The sequence below is a fragment of the Paramisgurnus dabryanus genome, chromosome 4 (genome assembly GCF_030506205.2).
Source record: "Paramisgurnus dabryanus chromosome 4, PD_genome_1.1, whole genome shotgun sequence".
NCBI lineage: Eukaryota > Metazoa > Chordata > Actinopteri > Cypriniformes > Cobitidae > Paramisgurnus > Paramisgurnus dabryanus.
Genome location: NC_133340.1, coordinates 43,445,963 through 43,472,792, shown reverse-complemented (window position 1 = coordinate 43,472,792; position 26,830 = coordinate 43,445,963). Strand labels below are relative to the sequence as shown.

General features: G+C 38.4%; 1 protein-coding gene across 1 annotated transcript in view; it reads right to left on the bottom strand.

The window, feature by feature from the left end:
• The window catches only part of lrba (LPS-responsive vesicle trafficking, beach and anchor containing), a 336,519-nt gene that overhangs the window by 153,728 nt on the left and 155,961 nt on the right, over window positions 1-26,830 (bottom strand). The window contains exons 35-36 of the mRNA XM_065254703.2: window positions 21,322-21,430; window positions 356-522 (exon numbers count right to left, since the gene is read on the bottom strand). Of these exons, the coding sequence (XP_065110775.1) occupies window positions 356-522; window positions 21,322-21,430 (276 nt within the window). The remainder of the gene's footprint in view (window positions 1-355; window positions 523-21,321; window positions 21,431-26,830) is intronic.

Sequence of the window (26,830 nt, the reverse complement as noted above, 5' to 3'; positions counted from 1 at the left end):
GATTTGCATCTACAAGGCAATATTTCCAAACGAACCAGACTTTGTAACTACAAGTCATTGCATCAAATGTGATTTGGCTTAAGTTGTCCATCAGGATGGACAGAAAACAGCTTTGTGGGATTATTGTGTGGAGGTTTTGGTAACTGTGGTTATACTACCTCATTATTTTGGGCAGGAATCAAAACTTCAAAACCACCTCGTTCAGGCGGTCTCGAAGCGGTTGTTTTGCTGCGAATCAGAGCATGATTGCCATGTTCACATATACCCTAAACGACCCGAACCAAGGGAGAAACGCACCAGGTTCTAAAACAAAGGTCCAGGTATAAAAAAGCCCCTATTGGAACTGAGGTGGTACCTGATGCTGGAGCTGCCCCAGGCGCCATGCTTGTCTGTCAGGATGTTGATAATCTTCTGGATGAGCTGGGTGGACGTGACGTGATCTCGGTACTTGGCGGCCCTGATCAGGTGATCGCACATCTTCTCCTCATCACGTTTCTCAGCTGTGTACTGAGCGCAGTGAGACTGAAAAGAAAACAGTAATGAATCCTTATCCATTCATCATATGCATTCATTTACATTACATCATTCGACATTTGTAAATCAATTAACAGATTACTTCCTCTTGTTTGATTATTTATCCTCATCAGAAGAAAATTAAGAATATGCATTCCAGTTTTTAACAATTCCATTAAAGAATTTTTTTACATTACAGATGAACCACTAAATAATTATATATTATACACAGCCCGTAGCATACCATTACATTTGGTGTCAAATTTCCTTTGAAGTCCCACTTATTATAACAAAACCTTAAATGTCTGTCATACGAACCCGCAGTCAGTAATTACACTGTCTCACAAATCTTAACAACATAACACAGTAACGGTTCTTGGTTTATTTCAAGTTAGATATGACCTAAAGTAATGACTTGTGGTTCAGTGAGTGAGCGGGACGTTAATTCAATAACAGTTTTCACTGATTCGGTAAGTAAGTGAGCTGTTTTAGGCTCGAGTCTGGAGATGCTGTATGGTATTGTGCTTACGCCAATAGAAATTTTGTACCCATTTCAAAGTTTAGAGTAACTGCTTATTTATATTTCCACATTTTAGAATAATAGTAAACTCAAATGTAACTATGAGAAATATGTTGTGACTACACATTTTAAAATGACCAAAAACTATGTTATATTTTTATTTTCTTCAAAGTAGCTCATTGCTTAAAAATTTGTACAAATAGATTCTTGGCATAGCTTCTTGAGGTCTCACCCTGGCATGTTTTCAAACAGTAATGACTTCCAATCTATTATGAACTCTCATTGGCTGCTTTTCCTCCAGTATTTGGTCAAAATATTATTTTAACAAAATAATTTCAAACATTTAGATATGCACCTTCAGATCCAAAGATTTTTATGATAATGAAAAACATTTCAGTCAAGTGACTGTAGTGTACCTTCTTTTACTGGACTACTTTACTGCACAAAAGGGGCGGTTTCTCAGACAGGGATTGGACTAATCCTAGACTAAAACATTTTTAAGAGCTGTCCAAACTGAAAACCACTTGCACGGACAAATCTTAAAAACATCAGTACTCTATGTTTTGCCTCAAAATGGACACAATTAATGTTTTTAGTAAGCATGTTTGTTAAAACTACTTATATTTTCTAATGAAACGAAGGCCTAGTCCTGGTTTAAAGGAATAGTCCATTTTCTTAAAAGAAAAATCCAGATAATTTACTCACCACCATGTCATCCAAAATGTTGATGTCGTTCTTTGTTCAGTCGAGAAGAAATTATGTTTTTTGAGGAAAACATTGCAGGATTTTTCTCATTTTAATGGACTTTAATGGACACCAACACTTAACACTTACCTCAACACGTAACAGTTTTTTTTCAACGGAGTTTCAAAGGACTCTAAACGATCCCAAACGAGTCATAAGGGTCTTATCTAGCGAAACGATTTTCATTTTTGACAAGAAAAATAACAAATATAAACTTTTAAACCACAATTTCTCGTCTAGATCCAGTCGTGATGCGCCAGCGTGACCTCACGCAATACGTCATGACGTCAAGAGGTCACAGAGGACGAACGCGAAACTCCGACCCAGTGTTTACAAGTGTTGAGAACGAGGACTGTTCCGACGTTGTTGTATGTCAACTGATACTAATTAATGTCTCTGTGTCAGTTTATTGTTTACAATGGTCCGCAAATGTGCGTTTCATATATGTAACACATGACCTCCCTACGTCACTACGCATTTACGTTAGGTCGCGCTGGACCGGATCTAGATGAGAAATAGTGGTTTAAAAGTATATTTTTGTTATTTTTCTTGTCAAAAATGAAATTGTTTCGCTAGATAAGACCCTTATGCCTCGTTTGGGATCGTTTATAGTCCTTTGAAACTCTGTTGAAAAAAAAACGTTACGTGTTGAGTTAAGTGTTAAGTGTTGGTGTCCATTAAAGTCCATTAAAATTAGAAAAATCCTGCAATGTTTTCCTCAAAAAACATAATTTCTTCTCGACTGAACAAAGAAAGACATCAACATTTTGGATGACATGGTGGTGACGAGTAAATTATCTGGAATTAGATAAACTATTCCTTTAAGCTAATCCCTGTCCGGGAAACCGCCCCATAGTCTTTTGCCATGTCACATTTAATTCGAACGGCATGTTCACAACTCAATGATCTGTCTGCATTAGCGAAAATGCAGATGTTCAAGAACTGTGAACTGAACCAAGGGTATTGTTTTTTTTTATGAAACCAGTTTTCAATTCTATGCCCTAAATACACCAAACTCTGTCATACACAGAAACAAGTCACATAAATATTTTACTCGCTAGACAGAGTTCCTAGTGTTGGTAAACAAGCACACAAAAACTTCCACCACAATGTTGTCCATCAGAGCGGGTGGGAAAACAAAGCTCACTACATCATTGGAGACGTGGGTGTTGACGCCTGGGCCCGTGCGTGCGTGAGCGGTAACTCCATACGAACAGGAAACAAATGGAACTCTGGGTCATTTCCAGCCCGTTGTCACAGTGATTAATAACACTGGACATGTATTTGCTAATGCCTTCGGGCTACGCTAAAAATGTAGAAACTACCCATAATGCAAGAGGAGACATTTTTCTTTGTCAGAATTTTTATCAGAAAAGGCCTTTGAACTTGGATGTAAATTTGATGCTTTAAAAAACACCTCACTGCAAAAATCTCTTTTGATAAGAACTTAAATTCTGTGTTATCTTTTTGTACCGAAAAGCAGGGGAAAATAAAATAAATGAACCATCCTTTCTGAAAACCTGCGTCCTGATCAGAATCAATAAATCAAGCAATAAGCAACAAAGCCGCAGCGCCGCTGAGACGGTTTTACGAATTCAACCCAGAACAGACAAAAAAAACAGCGCACCAAGCAAAAAACCAAAACAAAAAAACAACACGGCTTCTGCTATACCCAGCCTTTTATCAGATTCTGATGCAATGTCTAGCAAACAGCAATCAAGTGAAAAGGTTACAGCCACTGCTAGCTTGTTTTAATGTAATTCCCTCAGCTTCATCCATTGCGTGTTATGGCCCTAAATTAAATTAGCCTCGGACAGCACCCGCCTCAGACAACAAATACAGTACAGGCAGCAGTCTGGGGCGAACGCAGAAACCCGCCTCGGCAAAGTTAGCAGTAAACGCTCCAAAGTGCCTTCTAATGGGCCCTCCTCTCCAATTTGAGGATCGACTTCTCTTGTATGACAGAAAATCCATAGAGATAAATCACATTAGGGGGGCTTCCCTCTCCTAATTATCAATCTGTGTCTCATTTCGCTGCTCTTAACTCTACATTGACCTTAAAGCTGAGCAAAGAGCATGGTGGAATAAAAGAGAGGTAAAATGTAAAGGGTGGGTGTTTAAATGTGAACCTATTTGGGCGTCTACCGTAACAAAGAAGCGGGAAGCAAAGAAACGGAAAGAAAGGCAGCGATTTGTCTCTGTTGTGTGCAGAAGGTCATGTCGTGGGGTAATAAATGGAAAATTCAAGATGGGTAACACATTTGTTTTGATGAAAGAATGAAGAAAAGAAAAAGGTTTACAATAAAATATGGTTTGACCCAAATACAATAACAGGTGCACATGGAGATTACTAATGTGTGTATGCGTGTTCATGTGAATCTGTTGTGTTTTTCTCAAATGAGACCTTTTAAATTATGTTAAATAATTTGTAAAGGGCATGGATTTGTTGTAATATTTTATACAAGAGTACTAAAATTCATATTGTTTATTGAAACAAACTATTTTGAAGTTTCGCTTAAAGGTGCATTTCTTAACTCATTTGAGATTCAGAAACACCAAACGCAATCATCCATATTTTTTCATTGTTCCTTTCAGCGAGCGATTAACACTTTATTAATTAGCTGTCATGAGTTCAAACACTTTGGCATAAACAGGCACTTTATCAACTAGTGTCAACGGCCACCAAATCCCTAAGCTCCATAATGGGCTTTGTAATTTTCATGAACTTCCTGACAAATGGCTTCCTCACAGCTGAACATACAGGCAAAATTACAGGAAACATTCAGGTGAAATACATACATACAGTGACATTATCATCACGTTTGGACCCGTGATTATATACTGACATCATAACATTTCTGGAACCCACCACTGAAAGGGTCTTCCACATGTTTGGCAGTTTGTTTGAAGGGGTGACCACAAACTCCAGTTACAGTGCAGTTAAAGTACAAGCCACAGAGGCAGAAAGTGAACCATGACAGCAATGTGTTTATGACTTCAGACAGAGTAATCATCTACGTATCCGAATGCTCTGTGTTGTGGAGAAATGAATCGGACAGAGTCACAACTCATTTCCTTCAATGCAGGACAAGACCCATTGCAAGCCTGTAGTGCCATATTACTATAACCACTTTAACTGTTTTATCTTCAGTTTAGTCAACGGCACAAATGCATTTACAAACAAAAGTAATCATGAATATGTATAGTATGAAAAAATATTTGCAAGTAAATAAAAATATAAATAAACACAATTATTTGGTCAAGCAAAAATAAATAGAAGATACATACAAATGCAAAAAGTCTGTGAAAAGGCCTTAAATACAGATGCACTGATACTGGATTCACTATCTTTGACTAAAGGGGCGGTCAAACTAGATCTTGAGCATGCAAATATTTTTTTTGGACATTACTGCGAACATGGGAATTTTCTATTGGTCACGTCTTCACCTGATAAGAATTTGCGAGACAAGGTTCACCAGATTTGAACTTTGATACGAATGCCATTTGAACTTTGCCAGGCAAGTAGATACTGTTGTTACCTTCTTTTACAGAACAATAAATAAAAACAATTAACTCTTTCGCCACCATTGGCGAGATATCTCGTCAATCAAGAGGAAACGCTTCCCTGCCAATGACGAGATTTTCCGTCATTCCGCAATACCGCTATTATCCAACTTTTCAAACCTGGAAGTATTGCCCCATGGCAAGCGGCTGCATGTCCGTGTCTGTTTGAAAGATCGCTCTGAATGGGATCTCTAAGAAAAGTCCGTCATAAAAATGGAATTATCTCTGCTTTTTGCTCAAAATGTGGTGTTTTTGCAGAAACCTACCCATATTCAAATGCTGATTACAAAAGAACCACTGAAGGTTGGATGAAACGTTTTTTTTTGTTTGAAAGCAGAGGGTCTGTTCTTTCATTTTGTATATGTGTATGTTTATATATTTAAAGAAGAACATTTTCTGGAAGGCATTCAACTTTGACGAAAATCATGAAAAACGCTGGCTGGCAACTTTTTTTTAAAACACTGGCGGTGAAAGAGTTAAGATGACAAAAGCATCAAGCTTTTAGACCAATAACAGACGGACAAGTAACCCTGGACTATAAAGCGCAAACAATTTGAAAACTTTGTTGAAGAAGCGCTAATCTCAGTATCTTGAGCAGCGCAATCAAAATCCTGTAGGCCACCATTTGTTGTTTGTTATACTCGCACATGCCCATATTCCGAATTAACACATGTGCATGATGTCAACATTATCCCAGATTCGGATTTACGTAGTACACACCGAAACGACAAGGAGTTGTTATTAAAAACTTGCATGTTGAAACCCGTCTTCAAGTTAGCTTTTTCCGGACCACAAATTGTCCCTTCCCCTAAAACAGTAGCCTTCTTCTAGCATTTAACAGCAAATATCATGTTCATGACTAACATACAGTAGTCTATTTACAAAAAAAAATCAAAATAAATGGAAATTGAAAATTGTTCCATAACATTCAAACACATAAAAACAAAAAATGTTTTACAGGTAGGGTAGTGCTCATCATGTTGCTCATCACATGACCATGTGGGCATCATCCTGTTCCTGTTGCGCTACAAGTGCAAGCTTGTGGGTTCGTATTCCAGGAAATAAAATTATTCCTAAAATGCAATGAGAGTCAAAAGCGTCTGTCAAATAAATAAATGTAACAAGTAGATTCTAGCGTTTCTCAGCAACAAGATGCAAGCATGGAAACAACCATGGGTGCCAGTCTCACCCTCTCCTCCCTAAACAGGGGAGCAAGGTTAACTCTTTCCCCGCCATTGACGAGATATCTCGTCAATTAAGAGAAAACGCTTCCCCGCCAATGACGAGATTTTCCGTCTTTCCGCAATACCGCTATTATCCAGCAGGTGGCGCCCTTTCGCAACTTTTTAAAACCGGAAGTATTGCCCTATGGCAAGCTGCTGCATGTCCGTGCCTGTTATAAAGATCGCTCTGAATGGGATCTCTATGAAAAGTCCGTCACAAAAATGGAATTATCTCTGCTTTTTGCTCAAAATGTGGTGTTTTTGCAGAAACCTACCCATATTCAAAAGCTGATTGCAAAAGAACGTTTTTTTTTTGTTTGAAAGCAGAGGGTCTGTTCTTTCATTTGGTATATTGTATGTTATTTAAAGAAGAACATTTTCTGGAAGGCATTAAACTTTGGTGAAAATCATGAAAAACGCTGGCGCTGGCTGGCAACTTTTTTTAAAAACGCTGGCGGTGAAAGAGTTAAACAAAATAATCATTATCTGCCATGAGACCAGAACTCATTACATTCAATCAGATTCTTAGCATGTGAGTCGATTAGCGTGACACGACACGGCCAGGCGTACTGCACACACATGGTGAAAACCTCACAGTGTGTCTATGAGAGTGAGTCTAAAACTGTCTATAAACAGTGGGGATCTTATCAAACTGCTTGATTTGCACTCTGCTGACAGTGAAGTATACAGTGCTGTGATCATCTTCCTCTCCCCTTTACTCCCTCCCTCGTGGTTTCATTTACACCAGGAAACCATCCCAATGATGCCTCCGTCCCGGGCGCATCTAAAAGAATGTAAATGCTGTCTGGAGAAGTGGACGCAAGGTTTCTGTGAAACAAAACAGGAGAGACTACACAGTGCCATTTGGCCAATCTTATTTGAGAGATTTTCATTGCGCTTGATCTTTTGACCCACTTTCTTTTCAAATTTAAAGTTGCGGAGTAAAAATTGCAGCCAGGGGAATTTCTGGCAAAAGCGAGAAGGAAAAACGAAAAGTGACAACCCAAGAAAAATGACTGCTTAAAAGTACAATAGCCAACAAAAGTCACCGCGTGACAGAGGCTGACAGGCGCTTCAATTCTAGAGCGATACTGCTGTCAGCCAACGCCTCTCCGTATTGATTTCCCTCCAACCCTTGTTCCCTTGGCGATAGATGGAGCAGAAATCTAGTCTGAAGCAAAGGAACGCAAGAGGCAGAGAGAGAGAGAGAAATAATCTTGCACCCTTCCACCCCTTCCAGAGTCAGGGTGACCATCAAGGTTAACACAGGTGCAACAACTTATCAAAGTAACTCCGCTTTCTCTCTTCCCCCGTTCGCCCTTCTTCATTTTGTGCTTTTAATGGACTAGTCACAATGCACAGACGGTCGACTCTTCATCTTTTTTCCACCCCCTCCCCCGAAAAAGGCATTTCTTTGGTTCCATTATTTTGGTCGGGCAACGGGCAGCTGACTCGCGCAACTTCAAGGTCACGGTGCTTGAGAAATTGTAGGAATTAACTGTCCTTTTCTGTTGAAAAATAGTCAAATGAAGGAGATGTGCGGCAAGTGAAAAATTAACTTGTCTGCCGGCGGGCGAAGAGGAGCAGGTGGGGATGAATGAGAATGCAGGATAATGTTTTTACTACTGGTAAATATAAGGAAAGACATTTGGTCCAGACCAGACTAAACAGAATAAGCACAACATTACTGCGAAAAAAGTGATGCTCGGATAACAGGTCAAATCAACATGAGTTATTTTGTTTTCTTTCTACAGTATATTTATGAAATCGGGGCAAAGTCTCATGATATAAATAAAAGAATAGGAGCATCAAAAGTTGATTTCAATCTTTGACATGGCCTTTCTCAGTCAATATTAAAGATATCAAGGTTACATTTTCACAGAATGTTCTTTATATCATATAGGATGATTGTATTTAGAAAACAGTAAATCACAAAAATAACATTAGCTGGGTATTCACAAGTACAAGTACCATGTTATCCTATCCTAATATGACATTTGCTGTACAGACACTGTGGTGCTGTTAAAACATTTCCTGGTTTGATTTAAATTTTTTGACGGCATGCAATGTCTGCTTGGATCTAAGAAGTGGGCCCAAAAATCATAGATCGGATGCACTTACAAAAGACAAAATAACCTTGTAGGTGCACTCTATTATCTTCGAATATCCAAACAGGGGGTACTAAAGATGTTTTAGCATACTGAAACTCTACAAATGTGTTGTTGCACCCCTGGAACAGCTCACAATAACAACAATAGCTCAATAAAATGTGGTTAATGACTGACAACCATGACATTTAGAGGACAGACCAACACACAGACTAAATATAAACCACACCAATAAAAATAAAAATTCTTACAGAGCGGCCATGCAGTTGTAGAGTCTGTGACTATGCAAGTGTGCAGGTGCTACACAATGCCATATAATCTCCATTTCTGGCTATAAAGAACTTTTAGGATACTTTTACATCTGTAGTTTGGTTCATTGATCTGGACCGAAGGCAAAAAAATGATACATTGTAGCTTTTTCCGCAGTTTTGATTCTCTTTCACACCACACCCATTGCTCTGGTCCGAACTAGTTGAAACGAATCTGCAGTTATGTGATAACTTCCACATTACTCGTTGGCCACATGTTTCTTTAAAAGTATTTCCTAAACTGCTTTTCGATTGGTGAGAATCAAAGTGTGGGAAATTCCAACGAGACCCCGGAAGTAAACAAAAGAAGAGGAAAATACAGCCAACATCATGCCGCTGTTTAAATAGAATGGAGAGACTGACTGCATTCGTGGTCGTTATATACTGCATAGTCTGCATACACACACTTTAGGCAAACTAATCATTTCAAGAATGAAGTGCAGATGCGGCTTGAAAATAATTTTTTTCCAAGTTTGTCCACGAGCTGCCATTCAGGCTTTTGTTGCTTGTGCTAACTGTCAACAAACACTTCCTCTTCCCATAATCCACAGCGCAGCCAAGTTCGACTGCTTCATTCTCACCTGCCCACAAAAACTGCACCAAGTCAGGTAACGACCTCTAGTACGATTCAACTAAATAATGCAGGTGAGAGAGCACCCTTTCCGTTTCTTAAAAGGTTTTTTAAAATGGACTTTTGCATAGAGATCAGATGCAGAGCGATCTTTAAAACATACACGGAGTTCTTTCTCTTTCATGTGAGGCGCTACTTCAAGGTTGTATAAGAGGCTGATTACACTTTGCATTAACATGCGTTTTCGTTGATCGGATCACAAGTGGACGACGTTAATGCCAGGTGTAAACGGTGTTCAAAACGTTTTGAGCTCGTCCACTTTCGACCACTTTCAACCACATCCAGAGGTAGTCGAAACCACTTTCGATCGGATCGCTTTGGAGTTGCAGAACGCATATGTGGTTGAATGTGTTCGAACAGCCACACGCGATCGCCTTCTCTCCGCCCATTTATCTAATCTGAGGTATTAAACACAAGTTTTACGTATTTTTTCGACTTCTGGCGTGAACAGCGCTATTTTTAGCCTTTCATTGATACAACTAAAGCGGCTGATCTCCGTAGTTTCGTTTTGAAAGCGTGTGAAAGTTGCGCGATCCTATTTCATCAATTGCGCTGAAAATTCAGAGAAAGCTCTTACATAGACACGTACAAAACTCTGTGCAACATGTTTACTTGCTATCAAGCAGTGGACTCCGACATAATATTAGTTTGCGTCCATATAAACTCATAATTACTCGCGCTCGCGTTTGAATGACAGCAGAGAGACTCGCCCACCGTCTCACAGAGCACCCCCTCACAGTATTCAGGACAGAAGCGGTCAAAAGTGGACAAAAGAGACGGATTTAAATACCAGGTGTAAACGTAATGTGTCTCTCTCGTCCACTTGTGATCCGATCGATGAAAACACATCTTAATACAAAGTATAAACAGCCCCTAAGTTGCAGAAGTGTGGTGGATAATAGCGGTATTGCGGGAAGCCGGAAATTCTCGTCATTTCAGAAACCACCAAACACTTCCATGTTTTCCCTATTTTAATACCGTTACATAAATAGTTACACAAGTAAGTATGGTGGCACAAAATAAAATGTGGTGATTTTAAAATGGATAAAAAATGAGAACTATATTCGACCTTGGCGAGCAGTAACATCATCACTCCTGATTACTTTCCCTCTCGCTCAAACATCAATATTACGCACTTTGACCCAAGGTCAAAGTGCTGCAAACTAAGTGCTCTTCCGCCATACATTATGTTTTCATTTTCTATCCGCTTAAAAAATTGAGACGTTTTATTTTGTGCCACCATACTTACTTGTGTATCTAGCCGGGGCGACAGTGGTTCAGTGGTTCATGTAGGTTGTCTACAAATGGGAAGGTTTGTGGTTCAATCCCCGGCTCCACCTGACCAAGTGTTGAGGTGTCCTTGAGGAAGACACCTTCCCGACGAGCTGGATGGCGCCTTGCATGGCAGACACTGCCGTCAGTGTATGAATGTGTGAGTGAATGGATGAATGTGAAGCAAATTGTAAAGCGCTTTGGATGGCCATTGGTCTATGAAAGCACTATATAAATGCAGTCCATTTACCATTTAACTACTTATGTTACAGTCTTTAAATAGTGAAAACAGGGACGTATTTGGTGGCTTCTAAATTCAAATCCCTGTTTGGATCCTAAGGAATGAATGGGGCTAGGCTAAATGCAAACAAATTAGCGACGTGCTGTACAAAGATTAAGTGCACGCATTGAAAAAAGATAGGGATGTATTGATTCGTCTAAGTTGAGGAAAGAACATGTAAAATATTGAAAAACGGTGGTGTTTTCCTTTAAGGCTGGATGGTTCTTTGGGAAACCAAAAATAGTTCTATGGCACTCCTGTGAAGAACCTTTTGTAGCACCTTTATTTTTAAGAGTGTAGTGAGCTGAACTACAGCAGCTGAAGGGCTCTATTCACTAGAGGCTCAGGGACGAGATATAATGACCTGCTATACTGGCATCACTGGGGAATCAATTAAAGAAAGAAAAGCAAGAGCGAGGGAGCGAGCGAGAGAGAGAGAGAGAAAAAGAGAGAACATGTCCAAGTGTAGTCCAGAAAGCCATTTCTCTGTGGTTAAGGTGGCATTTACTGTGAAGCTTAAAGGATTACTGCTGACTTTTCAAAGGCCATGAGTGTAACCTTAATAAAGCCTTAATCACACATCATTTAGATTTCCTTTTGTTTGGCTAGTACAGAAAACTGTCAGAGACTGTTGGAGGATTACTAAACGTTCTCATGCTGGAATAATACAAGGTCACGAGTCTCATTTTAGAGTTGATGTCATTAACTCCCGGTTTCCCTTACAGGAACAGAGACACTAAACGCTAATGAAGTGGCCCATCACCTCTGTTCACGAACACGCTCTTCAGTCGGGAGTCAACTCAATTACACTCCATCACATCGGGATCAAGCAAACGCTAACAAAAAAGAACAATGACCTCGTTCTATCACATGCTAAAGATCTGGCCCCGTGGCCTGGCATCCCCCACAGTTCATTTCTAATAAAGAAAAGACTCTCATTAAAGAAAGAAGTCACTCTCTCTAAATCTCCGTTCTTTATTTTCTCCCTCGCAGGTATCGGCCTCTATCGTACTGTTGTTACCGGAAAAATCAGTTTTCCGTATTAGGGATCCTATTAGAAAAAGAACACTAAAAGATAATTGGATTTCCAGCGGTTATCTTTGTGTCCGTCAGGACCCCGATGTCGCTGTAATCTCACTCTCAAGGGGTAAAGATAACTCAATCCCAGAATGGATGGATGTCTGTGTGTTCGTGTGCGTTTCTCTGAGAGAGGAAAGGGAGGAGTGGGGGAGTGTATAAAGGCATATGTTATCCATCGAAGTAATAAAAATGTGTCTAAATCACTGGTATCTACCGACATCTTTTGTGGTGGATTTGAACCCTGACAGGGATCAAACATAAATTTATTTTTATTTCCTAAATAAGTCACCAACCGGAGAACACACGTAAACAAAGGTCGTCTTCAATGCTGCCACCTTTCTCCTAAAACCCATCCCTCAGCTAAACAATACACTATTTGAGCTTCATACACAAGCATCCTGTTACTGAACAACAGGTCGACCAACTGACATGACTGCTAATCACAGACAACCAAAGGGGAATATACGTTTCAGTGTAGTCAAGACTACAGTATTTGACACGGTGAATCATTAATAAGAAAACATTATGAAACGGAAGGCAAACTTTTACATCTATTCCAGCTCTCATGTGTCTCATATTTCACGATGTTCCCTTAAACATCCAAATCCAGAGTAAACTACTCTTCAGGATGGGGGAATCGTGTGATCCCCGGGGGCATCTTTCATCGGCCTGTTATTTTTATTGTGGCCGTGCAAAATGAAACCGGTGGCTTAGAGAAGATGGCAAGAGCCGGAATGGAGGAAAATCAATACGGCAATATCAGTGGTGCACTTATCGGAGGCTCACTGCTTTTCAAGGGTCACAGAGGAGCAACTATATCTAAGTGAGGGATTCAATATCGAGACGAATTCTTGACGAATATGTGCTGTGAACGGAATGGGGATGACAAGCAGTGGAACCAAAATCTTATTAAAATTTTGATTAAATTAATAGAAATTAGTACAACTACTATACCTTAAGTACAACGAAGGCAGTGTTCAAGTCGTTCCTTTTAGCATTTCAGTTAGAGAAAATTTAAGATACAATGATTTGCCACATCAGCAGTGCTGCTCCATCTACGGTATGTCCATCTACTGTACATACAAGAATAACTCTACTACAGAATTATCTTGTGTTCGGGTTCTCAAAATGAGTTTTATTCAAGACCACCCTATACTGTTGAAGGAGGGAAGGGGACATTGAGTGAGTTTACATGCACAGAATAAGCGAACTTTATTATAGAAAGCCGTTTTCATGGGTTTACATGCAAATCAATAAACCAGATATGCAGAACTGCATTTACATGGGATTTGGAGATTTGTCAGGTTTCTCGCAGGCACTGACGTCACCACCTATTTTGCATATAGTAGTTCAAAAAGCCAACGACATATCTGTCCTAAGCTATACTGTTGTATCTCTTCTCAAGTCTGCAGAACATGTAAATGTCACATGAGCTTTTATTTTCGCAGTTTCTCTGCAAACAGCTTGAGTCGAGCACAGACTCTTAAGGTACATTCACATTTTAAGGGACGTTGTCACTGTGTGTCACTCGTCTCTTACAAAAGAGGTGTTTCTTTATCTGGTTGTCATAAACAAATAAGTAACGTCCACTCTAGTAACTGACGAAAGGCGGATGACGTGAACTCCACTGCTTCGTTCTCATTGGTAGTCGCCCCACCTGAAAAATGCTCATAATTTGCATAAGGTCAAACATTTCTCAACTTTATCGCGCGACTTGACACGCCCCATCCAGTCGCCAACGGTGACTTTCACTCGTGTCGCCGGAAGTCACCAAGCTTCCAATGAAATCAATGGCCCTGTCACAAATGGCACACTCCGGACTTGTAGACCTCCTCAGAGTCCACACTTTGATGACATCATGTAGTGCAGACCCTAGGGACCCTTGACGCAAGTCCAAGAGGGTGCACAAAGTTCTATTTTGGGACAGACTTAGAAAATAGGAAGAGAAATTGCCCATCAGTGTGAACTCCTCCCTTCCGTCGTCTGATTGGTCTGATTTCTCTTTCACAAGGACTTCTAGGTTGGTAGAGTGCGCAAAGCCTGCTGCAATGCAGGCTTCGCCGAAGACCGCATCAAGGGTTCAAAGGGGGCGCTGATGAGCACACTTCGAAGCGTAAAAATGACAGATGGGACACCCCATGGACTTGTAGAATAAGCATGCATGCGCAAATCAAAGGCCACAAGACCGAAAGTCCACATGAAGGGTGCCATTTGGGACAGGGCCAATGAGATCGCATCCCTCTGCCACTGCTAGTGGCTGCTTATCTTTTACACGTGGAGACATGTTCATATGAACAAAACTGCAAGAAATCCGGTTAAGGTGTTTACATGCAATGTGAAATTGGGTAAATGAGCAAAAAAATACCTGTGCCAATCAGTTTTTGCTTACACCATTTATGGGCTTTCCTGATAAAAGAAAAACATTAGCATTTTTTATGCATAATCGGCATAAGACTGCGATTTAAACGATGACTGCAATGTAAACGCACTCACCATTATATCTAATTACATCACAAAACAAAAAAGTATAATTTTTTTCCGATAAAATGCATGACTGCAACCAGATAATAAAGAAAAAGCAGCCAATAAGATTAGAATAAACCGCAATAGATTAAAATTCCCTAACAATTTGATGACTTTCAAATCATTTAAAATAAAAATATTAATAAGAAATAAGTAAGTGACCCTAAACCTTTGAAAGGTTCTGTACAGAGATTAATAGTGTAGTTCCCTCACCAGTTTTGCATTGAATAACTATATAAAATTTACAATGCTTTGCGGGATGAAGTTCATAACTTTATATCCAAGTTTGTGATGCGGTAAGCAAACACTTCAACCCTGTCATCCTTTGGAAAACTAAAGCACTGTTATCCAAAACTATCAGATATAACTTTGACCATCTTACCATTCCCTATATATTTCCCTCAACAAATTACAGTATATGAAACCAATCCTCCCCTCCAGCTAAAGACTATTTAAGCTGCCATCCGTCTGTCTAACAACAGTTTCTCACGTTAGGGTTGAACTTAGGTCACATAGGATTGCTTTGGTCATGTATTGCATTTGACTTGATAAAACAAGGCATAATTGCACCTGACAGCGCTGGTCTAGTCATGTGAAACGGTCTGAGTGAATTACCCTCCAGTCTCAACGCAGAACGGCATTATGGATTTCAAGTGCAGTGTTAAATAATACAGTAAACTGTGACAAGTGACTACAGGGACCTACCCTTTAATATATGCGTTTTTGGAGCACATTTTCACCTCATTTTTAAAATGTATATATTTAGCTGTACAGTGAAAAATGATATAAGAAAAAAACATCTTAATGTTATTTTTAACAATTCATCCAACTAATGTTCCCAAGATATGTCATTTGTGTATTTTCTTTCCACATTCGACTAAATATCTAGCAGTATTTGTGAGAATATGTTCAACGCACACTGTGAGTGAGGCTGGAAAAGCAGAAAGAATCAGACCGGAGGGGCCAATTACAGTGAAAAGGGAAAGCTAAGCATGTCCCCGGAGTATGGCCGTCTGGAAGAATTTGACCAATCCTGGGAATTTGGGACAGGGGGAATGATGAGGAAGGGTGCTCCGAGGTCCCCTCTAAATGTCACTGTGGGGTACGGCAGCTTATATTCAAGCAACACTGCCAGCTCTTATATGTTTCAAAGAGTTTGTGCCTGCAGGCCCCTTTAACTGTTTTGTGTTATTCCTCTAATGATCTTGTCATCAGATCTGTTGTGTGTAGGCCAGCAGGTACAGCATTACAAACCTTGATAGAGGCATTTAGCAAACACGGCTTGAAGTTTTCCACCATTATATCTTTATTACTATATCTTAAATTAAATATGCACAAATATATGCTAAAGTAAATACTATAAGTTGTTGTACTGATCTTTCGCTTTAGTGTATAGTTACTGTTTCTGTGGAAATTTTGATTCTATTCTGTTTGATGAATAATAGGGGTGTCACGATTCTCCAAACCCTCGATTCAATTAAATTTTCGATTCTACGATTCGTTTGATTCTCGGTTTTTACTTTTTTTGAAAGAACAGGTTGCCAAGACATTTTTAGACTAGACTTTTATGAAATATTATATCTGACCTTGAACCTGGAGATGCCCTGCCATGTAAGTCGTGCTGCCAATGGAAAAATATGGTACACGCACATACCTGATAAAACGAAACTTCCTGTCAGATGAATATCTGTCAGTACTTTGCACCTTAAAAACGCGCTTTTGTTACCGTCAGACAAGATTGTGAGACTATACCCCAATAAGTCATGTTTAAATGCTGTTTTCATAACTCTTAAGTAACTGAAATAAGTTGAAGTGAAACTTCTGCATCTGCCATGCTATCTTTGAACTGGCTGTAGCTAGCGAAGTTAAAGGAGTTTGACTCGCAGCACTCAACACGTATGTTTTTTTTTTCGCTTGGCAAGTCGACCGGACATGACATGGGGGCGTGGCAGCATCGATGCTGCTTTTACACCAGCCGCGGTAGAGGCGTCAATCGCGAGTGATTCCAATGTTAAAGGAACAGTATGTAAGAAATTTATATTAATTAATCATAAAATTGCCCTGATATGTCACTAGACATTAAGAAATCATTTTCATTTCAAATACTTAAATCACTGACAACAGTGGTCTATTATCATTTAAAAAGTGGAGTTGCAGCCCTCAACTGATGTTTATGTTGTCATTTTGTGTATTGGCCACCAGTTGTGTGATTGCAGTACCAGTTTTGGCCACAATTCTACACACCGTCTCTTTAAGTCAATGTGAAGATGCATTGACACCACTGATCTAATGACTGGATTGCTCATGACGTCACAATTGTGAAGCCACCGCGCCGCCATGTTGGTATACCCAACCATTCTATTAATGCATTGGACGTTATCAGATTTTAATGATAAAACATCACTTTACTAGTCTCTGTTTTTATATCTGAAGTCTCCCTGTACATTATTACAACGCAAACGTCCTAACCATGTACATAGTTATTTACTGTACTGACATTGTAGATTTTGCTTTTTAAACAGTTATTATACATTCATCTTTATTACAGTATCAGATCAGCGGACAGACCGCAGCATATTTTGTATTAATAACAACGTGCTCATTCTGAAATCTGAATAAATAACATGCTTTGTACCGTATGCATGTACACACAATAATTTGCTGGTTTTGTAATTATGTTATCTTTGCAAGTTACCTAAACTTATTTAGAGAAATAACGCTGACCGTGTACATTAGCTGAATGTCAAAAAACTTTATTTATACCCGTGTCATTAACAGAATGCAGCAGACACACTTACCTTAACGGTTTTTTATAAATCCATTATCCTGCCCTATTTAAACATAAACATTGCAAATAACACCAAAATTAACTATTATTTAACGTACACCTATCCTAAAAATTAACCTTGTGTGACTGATACGCTGTAAAGCGGGTGAAATTAGATCATGTTTTTGAATGGAAGTCAATGACGCCCTCAGCCGGTTGGGTATACCAAGATGGCCGCTCGAACTCTGCGCTGGCTTCACCTCACACCGTTTCGTTAAGCGTTCTATGCGCAATTCAGTCATTTATATAGATCAGTGGTTGACACGCGTCTGGAGGTCCCGCGGCACGAATGAGGCGTTTAGTGCGGCGCTGATTGAGCGTCTGGTGCGGTACGCACAAATGGTGCTTTTTGTGCATTTTGCGTGTGACGCAAATTTACGGCTAACGCCCGAGTTGGAAACTTTGAACTTTGGCGGATTTCCTGCCCAGCCCAGAGTCACTCATTCAACGTGAAGGAACGCTAGATATTGTCTGTGAGCAGTCACCCGGAGCTATACGACACAAGTTCTTATTTCTATAGAGAAGGGAATAAATAGGACCTTGCTTGGAAGAGTGTCAGTGAGGACATTGGGCAACCTGGTAAGTTGTAAATACACATTTCACTTTTGAGTCACGTGACGCTTATCGACCCGCTGAATTCCCACCATTTTTTAACCCTGGTGAACCCAGGAAAATTCAAAAACCCATTTATTCTATTGAACAAATTTGACCCTGTGGGTTCTCCAGGGTTAAATATTTTCCCCTATAGTAGGGTGACCAAATACAAACCGTTAACTCTCTTGATAAATGCACTACCAACATCAGCCATTTTGCAAACAGACAACTGCATAGCACTTGCCCCTCCCACAAGAAGCGGATTTCGCCTCTGAAGCACGTCAAATGCTTGCTTTTTCCACGCGTCTGCTTCGCTCTGGATGCGCCAATGCATTCAAACTGTTTAAGCGGCAAAGTAGGCGCTGTAGACGCGTTTTTGACCCCTCGAACGCGACTGCTGTACACGTAGCATTAAGCAACTGAAATAAGTTGTAGTGCAACTTAGACAGATCTCAGTTCAGAGAAACTTTCTGTCGGTTCTGTCACAGACGCGACTCTACTGTGCACACGTGGGGGAGCCGCGTGCTGTTTTTTGTTTCCCGTGTAAAGAGCGGCTCGCGTGGTGTCTCCTGCATCTGCCATGCTATCTTTTAACTCTCTGTAGCTAGTGAAGTTAGAGGAGGTTGCCTCCCAGCACCTAACACGTGTGTGTTTTTTCCGGTTAGCAAGCCGACCGGACGTGACATGGGGCCGTGGCAGCATCAACGATTCCTTTTTTAATTCAAAGTTCGAGGTTGTGCCTTAATTTCGATCGATTTCAATTTAAAGTCGAATCGTGACACCCTCAATGAATAAGGTAGTAAAAGTTTTGGAAACTTGGTGAGTGACACTCAGTGTGTAACTTTCAGTATATGTAAACTTTCTTAAACACAAAGTAAACATTTTCCATAAATTTTCTTTTATCAAAATACAAAACCAAAGGGAAAGACAGAATTGTAAATTCAGCCTGTCTGATACCACTTTTTGAACTTTAATTTCTCATTTAAAAAAAAATTCTATTAAAATAACAGTGGTATCAGGTTTACATAGTTGAGCCTGACTGATAATAACTCTCTTAACAAAATACATTACACGTATGTCTCTAATGTTTAAAAAGAAGTCATGTCAAGTCAAGTCTACTGTATAGAGACAGAGCGCAGTTATGCAAATTTGAAAAACACGCCCACCGGGGGGAAAACAATCCAAAGTATAGCGAGAGGCCGCCTCCTTGTCATTTCTGGCTTATAACAAAAAAACGAATAATGCCTAAAAGCTGCTGTGTGACAATATGTACAGTTAACAAGCCAAAGAACCCAGAAATAAGTTTTTATAAGCTGTCGAGCAGTAAAAAACCCAACCTTTAAGGAGAAAAAAGTGGATCGCCGACTACATTTCCCCCTAGTGGACGCAGTTCTACTAATAGGAGTACTATGAAAAGTTGCCTGTTTTCCACTTTTGTGTCTTTAAACGCTCGTTTTTTGAGGTCGACAGCTTATAAAAACTTATTTCTGGGTTCTTTGGCTTGTTAGCTGTACACATTGTCACACAGCAGCTTTTAGGCATTATTCTGTTTTTTGTTATAAGCCAGAAATGACAAGGAGGCAGCCTCTCGCAATACAAAGTCAATGGAGACAGTTGGATTGTTTTCCCCCCGGTGGGCGTGGTTTTCAGGTTATGACGCGCTGCGCTCTGTCTCTATTCATGGAAAGTGACGATTCTCATTTTGTGACAAGTGAATGCCGTGATCCAATCATACAGTAGAACCAAGACAAGGAGGAAAGTCACAACCCTTTTGTTTTCAGAGAACAGCGAGATGCTGAGTGAAGTATGTGAGGAAAGCTGCCAATGTAAGCATCCATGCAAAACATAACCCTAATAAAGCAGACATGATACACAATCGTCTTCTCTAATTTGACATGTTTACTTTTAATACCGTCCTTCACATGTTTTACTTCCCATCGTCTCAGATCAGAGACCCTGCTTTGATCCTTTCTAAAAGCATAACATTTTACAACGGAAGAGTGGGAGATGTTGCACAGAGCAGAGCCCACACCCCCTTTACGATGTCACATCCTGCCCCAGTGCCAGACAGAACTAGAGGGAGGAATGGGAAAAGAAAGCGGGAGACAGAAATGAAAAGATGCCGTATTCCTGTCACTGCTGAAAATCCGCAAAGGGAGCAAACCAGACTGTACATTAGTCAGAGGGGAATCATGGGAAAAAAAGACACAGATAGAAAGAAATGGAGAACGATAGAAGGAATGAGAAATGAAACTCAAGCGTTAAAAAATATGTGTGTGTGTGTTTGGCGAAGCAGTAGTGAAAGAATGCCCCATGGCTGTGCTATAAGGAATAAATCAAATGCACTGCTATGTTTTGGTAAGAAACATGCCAAACGCAATCTCTGTAGCCAAAGTTAGAGACTTTCTTTCATATAAGTTGTGTTTGAAAAGAAAACATTTGTTCTCCCTCGAGGTTGGCAACCTCTGACAGACAAAACTTTAAGTCAAACTCTTTTTTAATATCCTCACAGGGACTTTATGATATCGTTAGACAGTTTAAAAAAAAGTAAATTAACCTTGAAACAGAATACATCTGCATAAAATAAAAGTGACTTGATTGTAGAGAATGTCAAGAAACAGCTAGTGCTTCATTTGGCCGCAGCAGAAATCTTAAATATGCCATGAAATGGCCCGGTGAGTGCGGTTTTCTCTCCTGTGGTGAAGTAGTTGGGGCAGGATGTATCAAAATTATCATCTAATAATAGTTTTAGGTTAAATATGCATATTTAGCATTTATACAACCTAAAGCTAACAAACATGCATGAAATAAAGCCAAAAATTATATTTTTGATTATCATTCTAACTTTCTGTTTTTCTGTTAATGGGACCTTTAAGACTGTTAATACAGTACATTTGCATGTAAATGACTAGCTACATTATCCTCCATACACAGAAAACAACAGCACTTTTTTATGCGGATGTATTCCATTTACGACTTAACAACGATGGTTGGCAACTTTAAAATAAATTATTAAGTATTTATAGGGGTTCTTTAACAAAACATAGTCACTGTAGAGAAAATATTATTAGCAAACACTGAAAACTAACCTTATGTGGGGGATGTAAAGTAACACTGAAAATTTGTGTGCTCACCTCAAACTCGGCATGTTTGTGAATGTCCTCTGCTCTCTGGCGGCTCAGAATAAACTCGGCCTCATTAGCGACACGCACCAGATGGTCCTTCATGGTGTGGCTCAGCAGCCTGCACAACAAAAACACAATGAACATTAGGAGGTCATTCCAAATTCATATTCAGATGAAAACATCAGTTCATATCGGCTTCACGAAAACATTAACATTTATTAGAAAATTAGTTCATACCTGATTCATATTAATCAGGAAAACATGAGTTTACATGAGAACATATTGATAATTTTATTACATAAAAAGATAGTTTATTGCGACGCTGACGGATGCAACAGCAAAGCTGAAGGAGCTGGACATTGAAGTACGCTGCGGGGAGAGAGATACGATAGAAGAGGAGCTGAAAGAAAGGCCAGGTAGCAAGAGAAGACGAAACACAATGCTGTCAATACGTGACATTAAGGCTCTGATTCAAGAAGAAATGTAAAGTATTTCAAAATAAGACAATAGTAAGTCCGATTTGTTTTTCGGGAAGGTTAGTTCTATTTCTACAAATAGAACATAGAAATATAAGCGTTGTTATACCACTAAGAGTATAGTTAAATGTTAGGTTGCCACACGTTCATATAAGCTTTATGTTAAAAAGTTAGACGGATGCTAGATCAGTACGGTACATGAGTGAATCACACTCAATTGGACCTCTTTTGTACATGTGCAAAATGTTTAAAGGGGTCTTAACAGCACTGTGTGCAATGTTTTCCCCAGAGAGGACAGGCCACACCTCTCTGCCACAGTACCACCTAGGATTAGACTCAGAAAATGTTCGAAAGCTGTGTCTAATGGGACATATGGAAGCTGTAGTTCAATGTAATGTTAATGAGGGAGCCTTTTTCTTTTCTTTCCTTATTTTTTTTTTTCTTCTTTTTTTTTTTCTTTTTTTTCATCCTTTCTTACCTGTCATTACGTACATACAGGACCGATACAACAAAGGAGGATAGTATATATAATATACAAAGGGTATGGCTTCTGTGAATTTTGTTAGTTACAATATAAATGGAATTAATAACCCAATAAAAAGGAAAAAGATCCTTGGACAATTAAAAAAATGGCAAAGTGCGGTAATATTACTCCAGGAAACACATTTATCTGAGATGGAACACCTGAAATTAAAAAGAGAATGGGTAGATCAAGTGTATAGTTCATCATTCGGAAATAAGAAAAAAAGAGGAGTAGCTATCCTGTTTAGTAAAGCGATGTGTTATAACAATGAAAAAACCTTCCAAGACAAGGAGGGTCGATATGTTATGGTGGTTGGAACAATTAGAGGCATAAAAATAACAATCGTAAACATTTACGCCCCAAATGAAGACTGCCCTCTTTTCTTCAAAAAAATTGCAGCATTAGTGGCGGATAAAAGTGAAGGGATCTTACTTATTGGAGGGGACTTTAACTGCATATTGAATACTAAACTAGACAGATCACCTGTAATAGCAAAGCCCCCATCTAAAATGTCCAAGGAAATGATAAACATAATGAAAGAAATGGGGTTAGTGGATGTCTGGCGACATACACACCCTAAGGAAAGAGATTTTACATTTCTATCTCAAGTGCATGGGAGCTATTCGAGGATAGACTACTTTTGTATATCAAAAGCAGACCTATATAAAGTGAGAGAATGCAAAATTGAACCAGTCACCATTTCGGATCACAACCCAGTTATCATGAAAATGAATCTAGGGTTAGACAAACATTTTAGATATTGGAGACTAAACGTTTCAATGTTAACAATTCCCCAAACTAAACAAGAAATACAAGAAGCATTGAAGGAATACTTTTCTATTAATGATGATGGTAATGTCTCCCCTTCAATACTGTGGGAGGCAGGAAAAGCCACAATAAGGGGTAAAATTATATCTATTGGGTCTAGAATAAAGAAACAAAGAAACTCAGAACAACAAAAATATGAAAACGAAATAAAGAAGTTAGAGAGGGAACATAAAATAAATAAAAAAGAAGATACACTTAGGAAGTTAAAAGAGAATAGGAAAAAATTGAATGAAATACTAACATACAAAGCAGAAGGAGCCCTTAGATACATAAAAAGAACATACTATGAAATGGGAAATAAAGCTAGCAGACTTATGGCTTTTCAACTTAGGAAGGACCAAGCTAGTCGTATAGTCCCTAAGATTAAACATCCTGTAACGAAAAACATTGAGACCCAACCCAAAGCAATATCAGATGCTTTTGCTGAATATTATCAAGAGTTATATAGAGGTCAAAACCAGGAATCTAAAAAAGAAAAAATTATAAAATTTCTGAAACCTCTTAATTTGACAAAAATATTGAGGGAAGAAGCATGTAAATTAACAGATCCTATAACAGAAGAAGAAATTAAAGAAACAATTAGTAATTTAAAAAACAATAAGGCACCAGGAACAGATGGATTTTCTGGAGAGTATTATAAAGTTTTTATGAATGATCTTTCTCCAATACTATGTAAAGTATACAATTATGCATTACAATCAGGAGACCCACCAAAATCGTGGTCCGAAGCCATAATTTCAGTATTGCATAAAGAAGGTAAAGACCCCATACAATGTACTAGCTATCGTCCAATAAGTCTTCTATGTGTGGATTATAAAATACTAACATCAATTATGGCCAAACGAATTCAAAAATATATTAAAAAAGTTATAAAACCAGATCAAACTGGATTTATTCAAGGCCGTCAAGGATCTAACAATGTGAGAAGGGCGTTAAATTTACAATCAATAGCTATAAAAAATAAAAGGAATGCAATGCTTCTCAGCCTTGATGCTGAAAAAGCGTTCGATAGAGTTGATTGGCTATTTCTGGAACAGACACTGATGGAAATGGGTTTCGGAGAAAAACTTGTAACTTGGATTAATATATTATACAAAGAATCAAAATCGAGAATAAGGGTGAATGGCCAGTGTTCCAATTTTTTTGGGGTAGAAAGGGGTGTGAGACAGGGTGACTCATTGTCTCCTGTCCTCTTCGCATTGAGCATTGAACCACTAGCAGAAGCTATACGTCAGAATGAACGAATTCAAGGAATAGAGGATGAAGGGAAGTCAGTTCATAAAATATCACTGTTCGCAGATGATATATTGCTCTTTATAGAAAATCCATCTCACTCCATTCCTTCACTTATGCAATGCCTGTATGAATATGGACTAGTCTCAGGATACAAAATAAATGAAAATAAATCTGAAGCAATGATGATTTCTGGGGTTTGGCCATCCCATTTAAATGAACAGGTCTCATTTCATTGGTCCAAGCAAGGATTTAGATATCTAGGAATTATTCTTACACCCAAATCCAGCCAGCTTTTTGAAGAAAATTACAAAAAACTAATAAAACAAATACAAAAAGATATAGTGAGATGGGAGATTCTCCCTCTCTCACTACTAGGCAGAATTGAGGTAATAAAAATGAACTTACTACCCAGATTTCTTTTCTTGTTTCAATCACTCCCGGTAAATGTACCCATTTCAGTTTTTAATATGCTAGATAAATTAATTAGTAAATTCATATGGCAGAAAAAGAAACCCAGGATAAAATTTAAAACTTTACTCTTACCAAAGGATAAAGGAGGCCTAGGTTTACCGAACCTAAAATATTATTACTGGGCAGCCCAACTAACTGCAGTAGTGGCCTGGATTAAAAATGACAAAGAATCAGGATGGGTTGAAATAGAACAAAGTTCAGTTAAGGAGACACCCTTATCCATTCTACCTTATATAAACATAAAATCAGGCACTAAAATTAAAACTGAAAATGAATGGGTAAAACATACTCTTAAAACCTGGACAAAAATCAAAAAAATTTTTGGAGTTCCAGAATCTATTTCTAGGGCTATGCCTATAGTAGGTAATATTGAATTTCTTCCTTCTATATGGGACAGGGGATTTAGAACATGGGCTGATAAAGGTCTTAAAACAATAAATCAGTTATTTAGTGGAAATGAATTTAAATCATTTTCACAAATTCAAGAACAATTTACTATTCCATCTACAGATATGTATAGGTACTTTCAGATAAGACATTACATCACAAGTCATAAAGAGAAAGACCTGCTCATTAAAGAACCAACCAAAATAGAAGAATACTTTATTAATATTACAGAAAAACATTTTCCAATTAAAAGACATGTGTCTCATTTGTATAAAAGGCTGATAACTAATATCATACAAAACACAGGAGATGTTAAAGGAAAATGGGAATTGGAACTAAATACTATAATTGAAGATGACACCTGGGAAGAATTATGGAAGGGATGCCATAAGGGCATTAATAGTCAATTATGGAAAGAATTTGACTGGAAAGTAAAAATTAGATATTTCAACACACCTCATATGATCTCTACATTTGTGAAAGAAACATCGGTGGCATTGTGTTGGAGAAAATGTGGTAAAATAGGAGATCATACACACATTTTTTGGGATTGCCCAAAAATTCAAGAATTTTGGAAATGTGTTAAAAAAGAAATCAACAAGATACTAGAGGTAGAGATACCTTTAGATCCAGTGGTATGTTTGTTGGGAGCATTGTCCAAAAAAATGTATAATGAAGAAGAGAGATATGTACTGCGAATATTGTTACTGATAGCAAAAAAAATGATAACAGTGCATTGGAAAGAAGAACAGCCTCCAAATCTGGCTCAATGGACTCAGAGACTGAAACAAGTCTATATAATGGAAAAAATGACTGCATGTCTACAAATGAAGATGGATATATTCTTGCAAAGATGGAAAAGTATTTCACTGTATTTAGACATGTAAATAAGATGGGCCATAAAAATGTGTATGGAAAATTTAATGCAACATAAATGCAATTACCTACTGTAATCTTTTGTATAAAAATGTCCTCTGGAAAGAAACTGTACTGATGATAGTTTTTATTTTATTTTTATGTCCTTTTTTTTTTTTTTTTTTTTTTTTTTTTTTTATTATTATTAATATTATTTGTGTTAATTATCTAATTTGCTTCTTACTTCATTTTTACTCTCCTTCTGTTGTAAGGGGTTTGAATGTTGGGATAGAGGATGTTCCTTAAAAAGTTCAATAAAAAATAAAGTAAAAAAAAAAAAAAAAAAAAAAAAAAAAAAAAAGATAGTTTATATTATTCTGTTTTATTACACAGCTCTCTTAAATGCTTGCTTCTGATTGGTCAGCCACAACATTCCAAGTTTTTTCTTTTCAGATAACTACTGCTCAAAACTAATAACACACAGCTGTAAATAATTTTGACAGGTACAGTTTAATATTACACAAAAATTCAATAAAAATATGACTTTTAATAACATTTATACCACGGGTCTGTTGAATGCTGTATTCTGATTGGATAAGAAATGTTCCGTGGGTATGCATTAATTTCTGGACACCAAACTTGTCAAAAGTCTTAAAAATAGGCACCAGAGCAATGTTTGTGGTAACCGTGGTATAAGAGGAATCATTGACTTCGGTCCTTTGAATTATTTGAAAATAATGCA